This window comes from Ahaetulla prasina, chromosome 6 (genome assembly GCF_028640845.1).
Source record: "Ahaetulla prasina isolate Xishuangbanna chromosome 6, ASM2864084v1, whole genome shotgun sequence".
In the NCBI taxonomy this organism is placed as follows: Eukaryota; Metazoa; Chordata; class Lepidosauria; order Squamata; family Colubridae; genus Ahaetulla; species Ahaetulla prasina.
In genome coordinates this window covers 59409211-59427125 of record NC_080544.1, presented here as the reverse complement: position 1 = coordinate 59427125, position 17915 = coordinate 59409211, and the positions used below count along the sequence as shown (strand labels likewise).

The following is a 17915-nucleotide window of genomic DNA, read 5'->3' as shown; positions in this document are numbered from 1 at the left end:
TCAGAGGCTTCTTAGCTTTAAATAAGTCACTTTCTATTTTAATAAAATGTGTGGATCCATGTAAAAGCAAATAAAACTACAATTTCTGCTCAGTGGTGGGATTCAATTTTTTAAACAAACGGTTCTGTGGGTGTGGCTTATTTTGGGGTGTGGCTTGGTGGTCATGTGACTGGGTGGGTGTGGCTAGCTGGTCATGTGACTGGGTGGCCCTGGCTACGGGCATAGAAACTACTCAGAGGGCTAAAAAAAGTCATTTCTGACCGGTCCTTGCACTTATGACCATCCTCACATTTATACCCATTGCAGCATTTTTAACAACCATGTCACTCATTTCACAACTGCTTCTCTTCACCACGGTTACAAGATAGGGCGCAAAATGTAAAATGTGAGGACAGTTGTAGGTGTGAGGACCGGTCAAAAGTGTGAAGACAGGTCAAAAATAACTTTTTCAGCCCTCTGAGTAGTCCCTATGCACAAAATGCTGCAACAGGCATAAATGATGACCGGTCATAAGTGTGAGGACGGATCAAAAGTGCGAGAACCTGTCAGAAATCACTTTTTTCAGCCATCAGAGGACTGAAAAAAGTGTTTTCTGACAGGTTCTCGCACTTTTGATCCGTCCTCACACTTATGACTGGTCATCATTTATCCCTGTTGCAGCATTTTTAATAACCATGTCACTTATGTCACAACTGCGGTGCTTCATGTGACCGGGTGGGCATGTCCAGGTGGTCAAGTGACATAGCTTCTTTGCCGTAATGACTGTTTGCTGCAATGTTCGTAAGTGTGAAAAATGGTCATAAGTCACTTTTTCAGTGCCATGCTTGTTAAACCAATTACCAGAACAAATCCAGTCTCCCTCCCTCTTTCTCTCCTTAATCTCTTTCTTCCTCCCTCTTTCTCTCCTTCATTTTTCTCCCCACTCTTTCTCTCAATCTTTCTCTCCTTAATCTCTGTTTCTCCCTCCTTCTCTTTCTCCCCCCCTTCTTCATCTTTCTCCCCTTCCAACCTTCATCTCTTTCTTTCCTTCATCTTTCTCTCCATCTTTCTCTCCTTAATCTCTCTTTCTCCCTTCTTCCCTTTCTCTCCATCTTTCTCCCTTTTCTCTTCTTCATCTTTCTCCCCTTCTATCCTTCATCTCTCTTTCTCTCCATCTTTCTCTCCTTAATCTCTCCTTCTCCCTCCCTCTCTTTCTCTCCATCTTTCTCCTCCCTTTTCTCTTCTTCACCTTTCTCCCCTTCTATCCTTCATCTCTTTCTCTCCTTAATCTCTCCTTCTCCCCCTCTTTCTCTTCTTCATCTTTCTCCCCCTTCTATCCTTCATCTCTCTTTCTCTCCTTCATCATTTTCTGCCCCCCTCTTTCTCTCCATCACTCTTTCTCCAGATGGGGTAGGGTAGGCTGGTGCTGCGTGGGTGGAAGGCGGCTGCAGGACAGTCCTGCTGGGTGGGCGACAGGCCGAGGCGATTGACACATTCTTTGCTGCCCACCCGATCCAAGCTCCTCACTGGCCACGTGGCCAGCGAGGCACTTGGATGGGGGCAGGTCATGGCCGGCAGCCAGGCAGGCGCAGGTCAACCACCTTTCCCAGTCCCGCTTCCCCAGGGGCAGCACTCGGCTGTACTTGCCTTCTGCTGCTGGAGCGGTCAGGGCAGGGAACAGAGTGGTAGGCGGCTGAGCCAGACATTTAACAAGTGGTTCGGGTGTGCTCCCAGGGGGGAGGAGAGTGCGAGCCAGCAATTTTACAAATGGTACCGTGACACTAGTAAGTAATGGTGGGGAGGGGAGAGGCAAGGGGCGGGGCGAACCAGCAATTTAACAAACGGTTCGGCCGAACCGCCTAGAACCAGCTGAATCCCACCACTGTTTCTGCTACAGCAGATGTTGTACATACCCAATCCATGTAGAATATAATCTCTCTTGAGGAGCAGATATCTAGGGATTAAAATAAAAAGTGAGGAGGATTTAGAAGAAGACATTTATTGTCCATATACCAAACTTACAAAGCTCTTCTATTGTAGGCTATTGCATTTTTTTTTCCAACAGTCCCAACCAACCAATTTGAAAGCCAGATAGTTATTATTGTGGTTGACAATCTCTAAAAGACTCTTTGAAGTCTAGAGTTGTGTTTACCTGACACACTGAATCATAAATCACCTTTACCACATTTTAACCTACTATGCTTATTAACATAGCCCCTGATGTTAATTTATGATTAAGGTGATCATCTAAATCCTGAAAATTCATAAACCATAAGTTGGTTAACCATAGGTAGCTGCATTATACAACCATAGTAGTAGTATGATAAGTTATGTCTTTCTAAATTAATTTACCATTCTAAACAACTCCAAGAAGGGCAATGGTGAGGGATCTTGGGAGTTATAGTTCAGCAACATATGAGGGCCACAGTGATTACATCACTGTGTTATACTATAGGTTTCATAAGAGAGGCACTAACAGTTATGGCAGAATGAAGAGCTGGTAAGTAGACTGGCTCTTTGATAATTCCTCTTTGGACAAGGAAAAGATTTGAGATTGCCCACAAGTGCTACAGACAGTTGTCCTCACAAGGAGACAACAAGACAGTGGTCTCAGGCAGGTTTAGAGCTCTAATAGGAAAGGAATAGCCATCTTGCTCAAACTGCGGTTGGTGCCTTTGAAAAGACACTAAGTTCCTTTTAATCATTTTTAGAAATTGCTTTTCAATTGTTTTTCAGCTATTGGGAATCTTTAGATTGACACATTTTACAACACTAAGTGAGTTTCCATCAATTGTTAGCTAAACACATTTGAACTACAAGTTTAAGAATGTTTTTTTAATAAACACCAAAAATGGTGATTAAAACTTTGATTTTAGAAAGTTGCAAATGGACTAAGACTCCAGATAAAGTTGAAGTAAGATTTTGGAATTAATTATACAGAATTCTTCCAGTAAGAATGAGTTTGTTTTAAATGTTTTTTTAAAAAAACTAAAATAAAACAAGATTTTTTAAAAATAGGCATGAGGGGGAATTAGAAGAAACTAAAAATTACAATTAAAGGAGACATCTCAAATGTAATTTATAAATACAGAATGAAGCAAACTAACATTTAACATTGGATATAATAAAGGATAATTTTTTAACACTAGATCCAGAAGTTAATTTCACAAGTGTCTGCCTCTATGGACAGACTGTTTAAAATATGTTATGGAACAAGTTCTACTTTACAACATTGAGACAGAGTTGGAAATGGATTTAAAAATGGCAGGCTAAAAGAATGATGTGCAAACGTATGTTACACTGGACATGCAAAAGAAACTGGCTGACATTTTAATGATTAAAAGGGGTTAAAAGAACAAATAAAGAGGGTGACCTGGATAATTTTTCTAACTCTGTCCAGAGCCAGGAATTCAGTCTTAACCATCTCAAGGTTGACTCAGCCTTCCATCCTTCCAAAGTCAGTAAAATGAGGACACAGATTGTTGGGGGCAATATGCTGACATCTGTAAACTGTTCAGAAAGTGCTGTAAAGCACTATGGAGCGTTATATAGGTTTAAGTGTTACTGCTATACTCAATTGACAAAAAAGGCTTGTTAAGGTTTGAAGATTCTTGAGAGAAGAGATAAACAAAACATGAGAGGGGGAATAAAAGGTTTACAACATTATTTGAAGGGATTAACTCTACTCTTACTTAGAAGTAAAAAGAAGGAATATATGGTTTATTTGAGGAAGGGTAAAATAGATACATTGTTATATTTGGCAGCTCTTAATAGACTTTTGCTGCAATGAGGACTGAAATGACATTTTTATGGATTTGTTTATAGATAAGAAATGGGATGTGGGAAGAAGAGATCATTTGATATATTTTAAAAGGAGGCAATAAGTTTTTTAAATTGTTTATAGTTGTTAGGATGGTGATGTCACTTCTATATATATTTCTTTACTATATTTTTTTCTTTTCTATTTTCTTTATTTTGTGTACCTTCTGCTCTTTTATTCTTTGGGGTTTTTTTGTTTGTGTTAATTTTTATTGTTGTAATCATGATTGTTAATAAAACTAATGAAAAAAGAACATATTGTTTTGGTGATATCTGAGTAGATGATAGTTAAAGCAGAGTATGACAGATTTCTTAGGTCCTTTTATGCAGGGGTCTCCAACCTTGGCAACTTTAAGCCTGGAGGACTTCAACTCCCAGAATCCCCCAGCCAGCAAAGCTGGCTGGGGAATTCTGGGAGTTGAAGTCCTCCAGGCTTAAAGTTGCCAAGGTTGGAGACCCCAGCTTTAATGTGAGGATTATATGGTTGCAATGTATCACCCCATTGATCACTAAGATTGAATCTGCTGATCTGGCTGGTATCCCCTTCCTCTTTCAGTGTTCCATGTGCATCCCTCCCGAAGCTGCGCAATTGGTGGAAAAGAATAATCATCCCAGATAGGCGTGTACTGATCTTCAGGCAAATGTATACATTAGTTGTGCTCCCCTGCTACAACCTCCAAGCAAGCTCTACATACCCTGATTTTGACATCTTTAGGGGCCAGTTTCTTTACTTCACTTAGAAGCCTATCACCAAAACCTATTAAATATAAGCAATAATTTGAGTTAACAACCTAGGGTATTATAAAGTAATCGAGGTTTCCTGAAAACAAATCTAGAATCAACCAAACAATCTCTGAAACAACATGTACATCTTCTTCCTCTATAATAAAGGAATGCATGAAATGTATTAATACATAAACTACACTAGGGGTCCCCAACCCCTGGGGTCATGGACCAATCTGTGGCCCTTTGGCAACCAGGCTGTGGAAGTGTGTGAAGCTTCATTTGCGCATGGGCAGGAGCTAGGTTGCATGGGCATGTGAAACCATCCCCTCCCCTGCTACTGCTATTGCCGGTCCGTGAAGCCAGAAAGGTTGGGGACCACTGAACTACACAGATCAAATAAATAATAGAATTGGTAAAATCATTTAAGCAGACAAAAACTGTATTTCATGAATAGTAAAAAAAAAGACATATTAAGAAATGCTATGACTATTTCCCCAGAAATAATATGTGAATCTAGCCTACTGACTTCCAGTTTTTCCAACAGGGCTGGAAGAAGATTTTTCTGGGAACAATTTTTGCCTACTTCCAGGAAAAGAATTATATGGAGTGCTGCCAATATTTACTCCCAAGGAGCTAATATTATTTTCAATAGCTTCAAAGAAGATGAGCGGACAAGTTTAAAGTTAAGTTCAAACACCCCATGTTTATAAAGTCAAATAAGCATCAGAAGGAACCTTTGAAGAGCGTGGAGCCTCCAGAGAGCACAATATTGGAAAAGAGAGTTCGCCTTAAGTCCATATCAGACTTCTGAATTGCAAAAACCAGAACTTCATGCAATCCCTCACATTCTTCTCCAATCAGATCTGGACGGAACAGTAATTCAGGAGCCCTGAATCGAGCAGGACCAATCTGCAAACAGAACAAGAATGTCAGGATTCTGGTATGTAAGAAGTCTTATTTCCTAGATTGAAAAACTGTGTCACACAAATATTCTTATGCTCATACAAAGACTTTCTTCCCACTGCACTAGTCTAATCTAAAAGGACCCTTAAACAGAACTTGAAATGCAGAGACAAGGACCACCTCTTCTTCAGTATTGTGGTAATGAACAGATATGCTTATAAATTACTCTATTTTAAGATTGTACAGTAGGTTTTAGGCAGTCTGATGTTATCCAAATGTTTTGGACAACTTCAACAATATGTCAAATTTTTCACACATATTGACTAGGCCTGATTAGAACTGAAATTCAAATCATTTGAAAACGGATAGATGTCACATTTTGTTTTACAGCAACTTTGAGTAAACAAAACTACAAAAACTCTTATTGTAAAGAATACAATCTTACTAAGATTGTGTCAGATGACTGACACCAAAAGTATCAGTCGTACCAATCCATTGAAATAAAAAGGAGAAAAGGAGGGAATGGTAACTCAAAATAAAGAGATAATTAAAAAATGAATGAACTTAAATCAAGATCACTTATATTCTAAAACAGTGGTAGTCAACCTGGTCCCTACCACCCACTAGTGGGCGTTCCAGCTTTCATGGTGGGCGGTAGGGGTTTTGTCCGATACTGAAGCACTTTCCTTTTTTTTAATTTAATTGACTTTTTAAAACATTTTCATAGCATTATTTAAAAACATTTTCATTAGGTTTTCATAAAATTCCCTGTGACAATTTAAATTTCTGAAAATATACTATTTATATCGCCCACGCATAAGTTTAGTTCACGTTATGTAAGTGAAACTAAACGGTGTTATAGTGCGACCACAAACAAAAGAGCCTCGTCCCAGAATAGCTCGCGCATCTCCCCCCACACCACCCAGCTGTAACAGAGAAGCAGAGCTGGTAGCCGGTGCCTCCCCAACCCCAATCCACGATGTGCGAGAGGCATGTGCAGACAACAATACATGGCACATTAGTGTGGAACCGTTGGGCAGTTAGAAAATTTTACTACTAACAGAGATACAAAAGTGGGTGGTAGGTATAAAAAGGTTGACTACCCCTGTTCTAGAATCTTGAAGGAGCCTGAAGGTACTGTATCACTTCAGAGCCTTTTCCCACGTTTTCTTTAAGAAATATTTAAATTATGTGAAGTTTTAACAAACCTCAATGGTGCTTCCATCAGGAAGGTAATATTGAGCTTTTTCAGTTTCTAAAGTTTCATCCTTCTGAGGGTTAATTGACAGATAGCAAGCCCGCTGTGGAAGAATAACAAGCAAAGATAATAATCATCAACATTCCAACATGCAGCCCATGGTAAAACAATGTTCCCTTGGATGCTCCACATGTACTGTCATTCATTAGGGTTTTTTGCCTTTTGCTATTGTTTTTATTCCCACTTCTAACATGGAAGGAGCCTCACCATCCAAACAATGTCATAAAATTATTAACCATTTGATGATTAAAAATGAAAAAATCTAGAAAATTTATTAAGAACAAGCAGTTCTACAAAGAAAATCCAGAGTAGGAAAGCTCTCCAGTATACATTATTTTATGGAATACAGATGAATTTATAAGATGGAGTTTTCAATATAAATAGCCTCATTCAGCAATGGTACAAAGGACATAAAAGAAGAGCTTTTACAGTGTTTATTTCCCTTACTATGCTCAACAGCAATTCTGTAGCAAAACACTCTATGACCTCCTTCCAGCTGATCACATAGTAGATGGTAGCCCAGTTTTAAATATTAGCAAATGCTTTAATGATTATGTAAAGAGACACACCACTGTTCATGAGTTAAGTCACTTTTCTCAACCTGGAGATGGTCACTAAGAACTGGAAGACATCAAGTTGAAGAAGTTGGAACAAGCCCACATGATCACTTTATGATTGCAATACACAAGCCACTCAGAATATACCATTAAAATACTCTGTTTTCCCCAAAATAAGGCATCCACTGATAATAAGCCCAATCAGGATTTTGAGCGCATGGCAATAAGGCCAAGCACTTATTTCACAGTTCAAAAAAAATATAAGACAGAGTCTTATTTTTGGGAAAACCTGGTATAATGGTATGATATATCAGAATGGTATATTGTGAATGTACCTTACTGCAGTAATCTTGTATAATAAACTAGCTCTATTATCAGAGGTGAGTTGCTCGAATGACTAGAGAAACTATAGTTTTAGTGGTGCTACTTTCAATTGTAAAATTCACTCTTCAGGGAGGCTTATCTGACACCCATTTTGTTATAATTTTAAGATAAGATTTCTGCAATTTTCCCAAGGCTATACTCTTGAATCTTTTTTTTCTTTCTTCCTTTATATGAAATTTCAACTTTTTGTAGTGTTCTAGTGGTTTAATTTTATTAACATTGTGAGCAACTCGAGAAGGACAACTTGTAAATATTAAAAAACTGAAGTAGAATTTCTATATTTTAAACACATAGGTTAAGAAGTAATGCTTTTCTTAAATGACCTAGTAGCTTCATTATGGAACAGACATTGGAATGAAGTAATTTCTACTCATTTTCTCAATTATCATGCTATAACATAATCATCAACTGTTGCAGTTAAACTGGAGTTTTTATGTCAAAGTTAAAGTATCTATTAATAAGAATTAGGCACATCTATTTTATTATCCTTGGCTTTTATAGAGCTCAGAAATCCTTCTACATAAGGAAAGTTTAAGTTTATAGTCAGAAAGGCCAACAACCCTGGATATACTGTAACTCTTTGGTAGTTTTCCTAAACAAGATCTGGCAAACAGCTTTGTCCAACTCTGATTTTTCTTGCCAAGATGTTCCCACTACTTATCTAGTAAGCAAATTCTGCATTCCTGACCTAACCCTAACCCTAGCCCTAACCCTGACCCAATGTTTAAACAGACAGTGAAAGCTTGCATGTTAGCCATAAATCTACTGATCTACCAGCGGCAAATAAAATCCTTGACTTGATGTAAATTACAATGCAATTTGATCCCAAAATTAGTATATTTGCTATGTTGTATGTTTTTAAAATTGTTATCTGGGCTCAGGCACCAGCTAGTAATTTGAAAGGAACATGTAATGGAATACAACCTTTTAAGAAAGTGGTATTTATGAAATGACTGAAGGCTTTACCTGTTTTACCTTTTTTAACAAAAGAAAAGATATACCAGGTACATGCAAGAAGCCAAAATAAGAATATTCTATTTGTTTTTTAGATGTGATAGCTTTCTGGTTTCTCATAAGGGGGAAAATTTTAAAAACTGCAGTCTTGTGTCCACTATGTGAATGTGCACAATTACAGAAGGATTAAGTTTGTAATCATATCACTTCTCTGAACATACTGATTAGATTGAGATTAAAGTAGAACTAAGGGAAGATGGCCCTCAAGAGCCAAAAGAGAGCAGTTCTGTACCACTGATGCAATTTAAACAGGCTCGTTTCTCCATCTTTTCTTGTAATCTGGATAGACATTAGCAAATGCTATGACATATATCAGTTGTAACTGCTCAATCCACCCTCCTCTGCTCAGTACCTTAAAACAGAAGAGACCCCAGAATCAAAAACAAAGGGCATCCATGCACCTCTTTTATGGTTTTGACGATCTCAAATTCAGATGATGTATGGAAGTCATAGCCTTCCTTTCGGAGATAGAGGCGAAGAAAACGAGAGACATCACGGCCAGCTATGTCAATTCGCATAATGGAGTGGGGCATTGCAAAACCTTCATAAATAGGTACTGCATGGGTGACCCCATCCCCAGAGTCCAACACCACCCCTGTAGTTCGTCCTGTTGCATAACTACAGAAAGAAGAAAATCAACAGTATTTGATGGATAATCTGTAACACTTCCAAGATAGCATTTTCCCCAGCATAATTCTATTCTAATGTACCTAGTAATAACTAAATAGCAATCTTTATGGAAGAAAATCAGTGATAATAACTGATGCATTACTACATCAATAAGGTAATATTGATGTAATGATACATCAATTATCACCAAAGTAAAACAGAGGAAAGTTCACTAGGCAAAAGTATGGCATTGGGCGAATTCTCCATAATTTATACAGAAGCAGCAATAAAAACTCACTCTTTATATGTACCATACTAACAGAGTGGATTTTACTGCTGCTTCTGTATTTGCCTATGGTATAAATATCTTCATTTAATTGTCAAGAGATCTTTGAGGAAAACTTTTTTAAAAATCATGGTGCATATTTAGTTAGAAGTAAGTCTCAATGAATACAGATCTACTTGTGTGTGCATGTAATCTCCTTGATCATTCCATATACAAAGTAATGCAATAAATTGCAAAAATTAGTTTTTCTTCCAGGTTGAGCTTAAAATACTTACAGACTAAGCACAGCTTGCATAGAGATGAATAGAGCTGGCACATTGAAAGTCTCAAAGAAAACCTCAGCTGCTCGTTCACGGTTCTTACGAGGATTCAGTGGCGCTTCCGTCAAGAGCACAGGATGCTAGTGATTAGGAACATAAGGGACTCAGTTAGCCATTATTTCATGGCCAATGGAGACTTTCCCAGTTTTCTAGCACAAAGCTTTAGGTTTAACAGTCTCTTCCTTCTTGTGGCTATGCATTTGGAAAGTTGATCCCACCAAATGGGAATTGTGAGGCAATCCTTACACTAGGCCTGCCATATTCAAACTGCAAAAATTAAGATAACCACTAGATGGTAGCACATAGTTAGCATTATCTGTAACTCTTTGCTGCCACCTACTATTGTATAGTATTTTGTATACTATTGTATAGTATTTTTGGAGTCCAGATATGGTAGCCTAACATTTAGTAAATAGCTATTCATTATGGGTGGAGAATTTGTATTATCAGTGTACAGTCAATATTACTGAGGAAGGCTGAAAGCTGTAGTTCAGTAACATTTTCAAAACTACGGTTTAAATTTCCCTTCCATGAGTGGATACAGATATAAAAACAGATCTATTAAAGTGCAAGTTTAAATGAATTTTTTTCTTCTTGTTATAGTAGAGAGTGGAATTATTATGTTGAAAGTCCATGCTTGTGCCCCCTCATATCTTAAATCAGAAAATGTTAATCCATTTTTGTTAAATATATTATAATGGTTGAAGTCACACATCAATCATCTTATGGCTGTTTGGTTTTGACTTAGTGCAATGCACAATTTCAACCATATTCTCTTATTCTCTGTATGAATCTAGCCAATAACCCGATTCAGGCTAAGCCAAAACAAATTGTTACATATTCTTACATAATACCTCTCATTAAAAGTCAAAATGAAGCAAATCACATTACTGCTTGGCACCATGGGTATAAGACTTCAGGTCAGACATGACTATAAATCCCTACTCTTCCTGAAACTCATTCCTATATTCAGAAATAAGCTAACAGCAGAAACTTCACTCTTAGAAATTTATGTTGCTGTTGTTAGTTGCAAAGTCGTGTCCGACCCATCGCGACCCCATAGACAACGTTCCTCCAGGCCTTCCTATCCTCTACCATCCTCTGGAGTCCATTTAAGCTCACGCCTATTGCTTCAGTGACTCCATCCAGCCACCTAATTCTCTGTCGTCCCCTTCTTCTTTTGCCCTCAATCTTTCCCAGCATTAAGCTCTTCTCCAGTGAGTCCTTCTTTCTCATTAGGTGGCCAAAGTATTTCAGTTTCATCTTCAGGATCTGGTCTTCTAAAGAGCAGTCAGGGTTGATCTCCTCTAGGACTGACCGGTTTGATTGTACCTGTTTGATTATACTCCTAGATAATTTTCTAGATATGGAAGAAGATCAACATGCTATAAAATGTATGTTCTAGGAGTAAGATTTAAATTGTAAACTTTTTTATTCTGCGCTCTTGAATTAATAAACTTGGCTGTGCTTTTCCTAGCCATGAGATTGGAATGCACCTGGTTGGCTTTTAAAACAGCTGTCTCTGATCTTTCCAGTTTAGTTCTTACCCTGTGAATCCAAAATAAAATTGCTATCTCTTTTGAAGTGAATTGAACAGAATCAAAAATGCTAATTGAGTTTGCATTGAGATTAAAAAGCAGATACAGCTTTTTCTCTTATTAGGTACTCTGGAGCTTAGAGAAAGAAAGGTAGCTTACTTCTTCAGAAAATGTCTGGAGTTGATCTTTTGAATACACGTACTGCCAAATGCGCTCCATATCATTCCAATCCTTCACTATGCCATGTTCCATTGGGTACCGTATAGAAAGAAGACCTCTATGTTCCTTAAGAAAATTAAAGAGCCAAGACAGCTAATCAATCAGAGAAAGAGACATATAAACATACATTGACTTACTGACAAAAGATTCCCAAATATAATAACCACTAAATTTACAATAGAAACTACACTTGTAACATAGCAGAAGAAATGTGTTTATCATGCAACAAATTTTTATTCGTAACAGCAACTGTTTGGATGATATGTATGCATCTGTAATGCATATGTTTCATTATATATAGATATGAGTTTATTAATACTATAATCAATTTGAGTACATTCAGGAATACTTCTAATATAACCCTAAGCAAATGGCTAGAACCTAATCTGTTTATCAAGAGGAACAGAGGAACGATAAATATCAGACTCTGTTTAGATAAAAAGCATAGGCTGTTTCTCAATTTTTGGTGACCCTAAAAAAGAATAAAAATTCAGTCAAATCAATATAGTGATCTTACCTCTGCTTTTGGGCCAATGAAAATGTCACCTTCCAAAGCTCCAGCCATAACTCGGACATGCTTTGGTCTGCCAACACTGAAATAAGTATCACAAAAGGAAAAAATGGATTTATGAGTTAAAAAATTCACTCAGGAAAGGCCATTCTAAAATTGTTAGATTAAGGTGCTGCAACCTGAACTGAGTGGTTGAGTTTAATATCATAGGATGATTTATTTTAACCATGATTATTTAATAAGAACAATGCACACATCACATTAATGCTTAAATCAGAGTCACTGGTTCATGCTACAGAACTAATCCAATATCAAATATCTTCAAAATCCACCATAGGATTAATGAAGAAACTAATTTGTTTTGCTTCGATTCTAATTTGCTGCAAGCAGCAAATTGTAAATATCCTTAAAATTCCAAATTCATGAGAAGCTATTTCTGAGCCCCCCAAACCCTCAGTTTTAAGGAATTCTGCATCCTAAAGGACATGTAATATCCTAAATCAGGGGGGTTGAACTTGTGTTGTATTGGCAGTATAACATGACATATCGGGACTTTCCTCCCTTCACTAAACCGGACGTGGACGTGGCCAGCACGTGACGCTTCTGGCCTGCTGGCCGTGAGTTTCACAGCCCTGGCCTAATTGAAGCTATGCATAAAAAATTGTGTGTATTCAACTGCCAGAGTCAGCATAAGTTAAAAGTCTCAGTCTGCTCCATGCTAAAATGTTCATAATAGGAAATTATGGAACACCAGCCAAAATTATGAGGATACTTACTAGTTTGGAAAACAGTACTTAGGTATTTGATCACCTGCAAAGCCAGCTTTAATCATGCCAGAACCCTGTTGGGATAAAAAACAAAGACCATCATGTGAAATGATATAATTATTCATGAGTATCTTGGCTCCAAAACTATGCCTATTAACACATGAAAAAAATAACAGTCCAAATTTAGCACCAGCCTTCTTGTTGAGACCCTTCAATCAAAACTTCACCCAATAAATTCCATTATGAAAACTGTATGACCTGTTAGTGAATTTATGTGACCACTAGATGGAGCACATCCCATTATCACACTTATGCAGCCTCAGACCACCCAAGAATTTCTTTGTGTGGGACAAAAGGTTTTAGAACTAGATAGTAAGACAGAAGAGGCTTTTCCTCAAGAGAAGTACAAAAAAACAGGAAAGATCCAGTAAACAGCACTGAATCACATCACCCTAATAACTTACAGAACACTGAACCATTTCCCCCTCTGTATACATCTAGGGACGTGGTGGCTCAGTGACTAAGATGCTGAGCTTGTCAATCGAAAGCAGTTCAGGGATTCAAATCCCTAGTGCCGCGTAACAGGGTGAGCGCCCATTACTTATCCAACCTAGCAGTTCGAAAGCACGTAAAAAATGCAAGTAGAAAAATAGGGACCACCTTTGGTGGGAAGCTAACAACGTTCCGTGCGCCTTTGGCGTTTAGTCATGCTGGCCACATGACCACAGAGATGTCTTTTGACAGTGCTGGCTCTTCGGCTTTGAAACAGAGATGAGCACTGCCCCCTAGAGTTGGGAATGACTAGCACATATGTGCGAGGGGAACCTTTACCTTTACCTGTCTTTAGGGATTTATGAAAATAATACGCAGGCCACAGCTTGGTTCAGACAAAAAACATGCAAGGTTGAAATTGTGTTGGCTAATTTGGGACTCGGCAGGATTTGCAGGTCATGTTAAAACTTTAATGAATAAATAATGGTTAATTTGACTGTGGATAAGCATGCTATGTGAACATAGCTTTGAAACTAATAAAATCTCAGGTGAGTCAAACCTGAATCTGGTCAATTTATGCACATGTTCATGTATCTTTCTAAGCAATAATAAGAGAAATTATTTGCAATTGCCTTCATCCAAGATTTGATTTTTTTAAATTGCCAATGTTAATTTACAGCAAACTTTAAATAATAATAAATAACCTATCTACTGTGTTCTGCAAATAGGTCTTTAAAATACAGTTGTGCACAACAAAATCAAATATCTTTATTAAGGTCTCTGACCAGCTTTTAGAATTAAAAATACACTAAAACGATGGTTTAACACAACAATTAATTGTTAGGAAAGGGGAAAATAATGGGACAATAAACAATGTCTGTGCAGTTGTGTGAACTTGGTAAAAAATTGGCCGCCTTATGTGTAAGTGTAGGGTTAGTATCCCTTATAAATAATAAACATAAAATTTAGCTGCATGGCCCTCATATTAGGAAATGACTGGTGCAATCAAAGCCCATTTTGGAGCATTGTAGAAGGGACACTGTATGAGAATATGGGTGTTTCTACCTTTCTAGAACTACAAAGGCAAAGTCTCTGTGAATAAGGGATCCCATGAAATCTTTCCTCAAGTGAGCCTGCATCAAAACAGGCTCTAGAAAAGACCCCTCTATTTTTGCTTAGTGTTAAAACTGTTGGAAGTACTCTGCAATGGAGGGGTTGTGACTCTCTAACAAATGGCAATTCAGGACACTGGTATTAGGTGGAGAACAAAGTAAAGAAAGGTAGAAACAGATGTAACTTTTACAGGGAAGGAATCCATCTAACCACAGAAAAGAAACTGTTCCCTATTTCCAACTGCCTAGCCTCTTCCAACTAATTAGCATACAGAAGAATCCCTGAATCACATCATATAATAAAACTACAGACATGTTCTTCTAGCAGGGAGCAGTTTTTCTTATGACTTGGTTGTTAACCATGTGGAGATTTACAGAATAGAATAGAATTCTTTATTGGCCAAGTGTGATTAGATACACAAGAAATTTGTCTTTGGTGCATATGTTCTCAGTGTACTTACAAAGAAAAGATACATTTGTCAAGAATCGTTAGGTACAACACTTAATGATAGTCATAGGTACAAATACGCAATCAAATCATACTAGGAAACAATCAATATAAATCGTTAAGGATACAGCAAAAAGTTAGTGTCATAGTCCTAAGTGGGAGGAGATGGGTGATAGGAACGATGAGAAGATTAATAGTAATGCAGACTTAGTGAATAGTTTTGACAGTATTGAGGGAATTATTTGTTTAGCAGAGTGATGGCCTTCGGGGAAAAACTGTTCTTGTGTCTAGTTGTTCTGGTGTGCAGTGCTCTATAGCGTCTTTTTGAGGATAGGAGTTCCCCCCCCACGTCTTGATGCCCAAGACGTGAGGGGTCTGTAGATATTTTCACAGCCCTCTTTTTGATTCGTGCAGTATGCAGATCCTCAATGGAAGGCAGCTTGGTAGCAATTGTTTTTTCTGCAGTTCTAATTATCCTCTGAAGTCTGTGTCTGTCTTGTTGGGTTGCAGAACCAAATCAGACAGTTATAGAGGTGCAGATGACAGACTCAATAATTCCTCTGTAGAACTGTATCAGCAGCTCCTTGGGCAGTTTGAGCTTTCTGAGTTGGCGCAGAAAGAACATTCTTTGTTGTCCTTTTTTGATGACGTTTTTGATATTAGCTGTCCATTTTAGATCTTGCAATATGGTAGAACCTAGAAATTTGAAAGTTTCTACTGTTGATACTGTGTTGTCTAGTATTGTGAGAGGTGGAAGTATGGAAGGGTTTCTCCTAAAGTCTACCACCATTTCTAGGATTTTGAGGTAGAAAAATTTTTTATAGTTACAAAATCACTATTTTGAATTGTACCAGAAAACCAAGAAGGCTGCTGAGCAGTGATTTTTGACCCCAAAATCCAGAAATTATTCAACATAACATGGACATCTAATTGAGGATTTACTGTGACAAATACTAATTACCAATTACTACCCTGTTTCTCCCAAAATAAGACATCCCTTGATAATAAGCCCAATTGGGCTTTTGAGCACATGGCAATAAGTCCAAGCGCTCATTTCAGGGTTCAAAAAAATATAAGACAGGGTCTTATTTTGGGGAAAACATGTTAAATCCTCTCTTCAAAGATGTATGCATCATAACAGTGCCCATTAAAAAAAATATTCAGGAGAAATGCTTTGGATCCTCCACAAGCACAGCATTTGTCTGCTGGGATATACTGAACCAACCCTTCATTTGAGTGGTCCTTGGTGTTCTCTGAGCTTGGTTGTTTTCTTGAAGACGTTTCATTACCCAAACTAGGTAACACAATCAGTGCTAGCCTAGACTAGCTATAAATATTCTCCTTTATTGACCCTTCATTTCTGAGGCTTCTGCATAAATTCGGGGAAAAAATGCAACATTTAACAATCATATTAACTGATGAGCTGATTCTTAACGTGGCGTTGTTGATTTCAGGGTTACAGAGAAATCTGAAAAACGATAGAAAGAAGTCTCGGCTGCATCTAAAAAAAGTTTCTTCCCTGCACTCCGTTTTACAGAAAGAGCAACGCAGGCAATTTATTTTATTTATTTTATTTATTTGTCACAACGGTATATATAAGCATAAGCATGAAATAACTATATGATATATAAGCATATATATAATCATAAGTATGTAACAACTATATGAAATTGGATACAATCAAAGGGAACATTAGGACAGGAAGGGTAGGCACGTTGGTGCTCTTATGCACGCTCCTTACAGACCTCTTAGGAATGGAGTGAGGTCAATAGTAGATAGTTTTTGGTTAAAGCTTTGGGGATTTTGGGAAGAGACCAGAGTCTGGTAGTGCATTCCAGACATTAACAACTCTGTTTCTGAAGTCATATTTTCTGCAATCAAGATTGGAGCAGTTCACATTAAGCTTAAATCTATTGTGTGCTTGTGTATTGTTGTGATTGAAGCTGAAGTAGTCTTCAACAGGAAGGATATTGCAATAGATGATTCTATGAGTTAAACTCAGGTCATGTCAAAGGCATGATTATATTATACACAGTATAATATATACACATATATTATATACATTTATTATATACACATATTATATATATATATATATATATATTATATACACATATATAATGTGGATTTTAACTGCAAAATAAAATGTGGATTTTAACTGCAGTTAAAATCCACACTTTGCTCACATAATAACAAAGCCAAAGCCTGAAGATGATGATTGAGATCTCATCGAAACGTAGCAAAAATACACCCAGGGAAAATGGAGGAGGGCGAGGCAAATTTTCCGGGGGCCCAGCTAACCAACCCAGGCCATTCTCTCTCGCACGCTTTGATAGAAGGAGCGGGTGAGAACAAAACGGAGCCCCTTAAAGGTCAAAAAGAACGAATAGCGGAGCCAACGCGCCAATAATCGCGCATGAACTCCGAAAAGGAGGGGCGAACTCCCTGGCGAAACGCGAACCGATGACGCTAGAACGAGACTCAGCAGAGCGGGACCAATCAGAGGGCGAGGAGCTCAACAGGGCGTAAGTTTACCTGCTCCGTTGTTCTGCAGGCTGCGCCGTTCTACCATTGAATGGCAAAGGCATCGACCAACGGGAACGGGGGCCTGGGGCATGGAGGAGGAAAGAGCCCAACTTCGGTTGGAGATGGCGAGGGACAGAGGATTGCCCGGAGACTGCGCGGGCGGGGGCGGGGAGGATGGAGCAGAAAACCACCGGCTAACAGATCCGTCGACTGGTTTCTATGAGGAGCAAAAAAAAAAAAACCCCACCGTGCCAATCGCAGCGCCTCCCCTCCTCCACCTTCTCACATTGCAGAGACACAATTACGCTCGGACTCACGTTATCAATCACCACCGGCTGATTCGCGATCACATCGTAGGACTCCATGGCGAGCGCCGATGCGCCGCCGGCGACACCCACCTCGGTTACTGCCGAGCAAACGACAGCTCAGGGGGCAGAGCGCATGCTC

At 38.4% G+C, this 17915-nt stretch overlaps 1 protein-coding gene across 11 annotated transcripts in view; it reads right to left on the bottom strand.

The window, feature by feature from the left end:
- Positions 1-17915, bottom strand: part of ACTR1A (actin related protein 1A) — a 27946-nt gene extending 10031 nt beyond the window's left edge. For all 11 annotated transcript variants that reach the window (XR_009155628.1, XR_009155630.1, XR_009155631.1 and 8 more), the window contains exons 1-10: positions 17786-17915; positions 12900-12964; positions 12130-12205; positions 11553-11678; positions 9811-9935; positions 9042-9258; positions 6636-6728; positions 5259-5433; positions 4494-4555; positions 1893-1933 (exon numbers count right to left, since the gene is read on the bottom strand). Coding sequence is in view for 1 of the 11 variants with exons in the window: in XM_058187356.1 (XP_058043339.1) it covers positions 1893-1933; positions 4494-4555; positions 5259-5433; positions 6636-6728; positions 9042-9258; positions 9811-9935; positions 11553-11678; positions 12130-12205; positions 12900-12964; positions 17786-17833 (1028 nt within the window). In the remaining 10 variants the exon portion in view is untranslated. The remainder of the gene's footprint in view (positions 1-1892; positions 1934-4493; positions 4556-5258; positions 5434-6635; positions 6729-9041; positions 9259-9810; positions 9936-11552; positions 11679-12129; positions 12206-12899; positions 12965-17785) is intronic.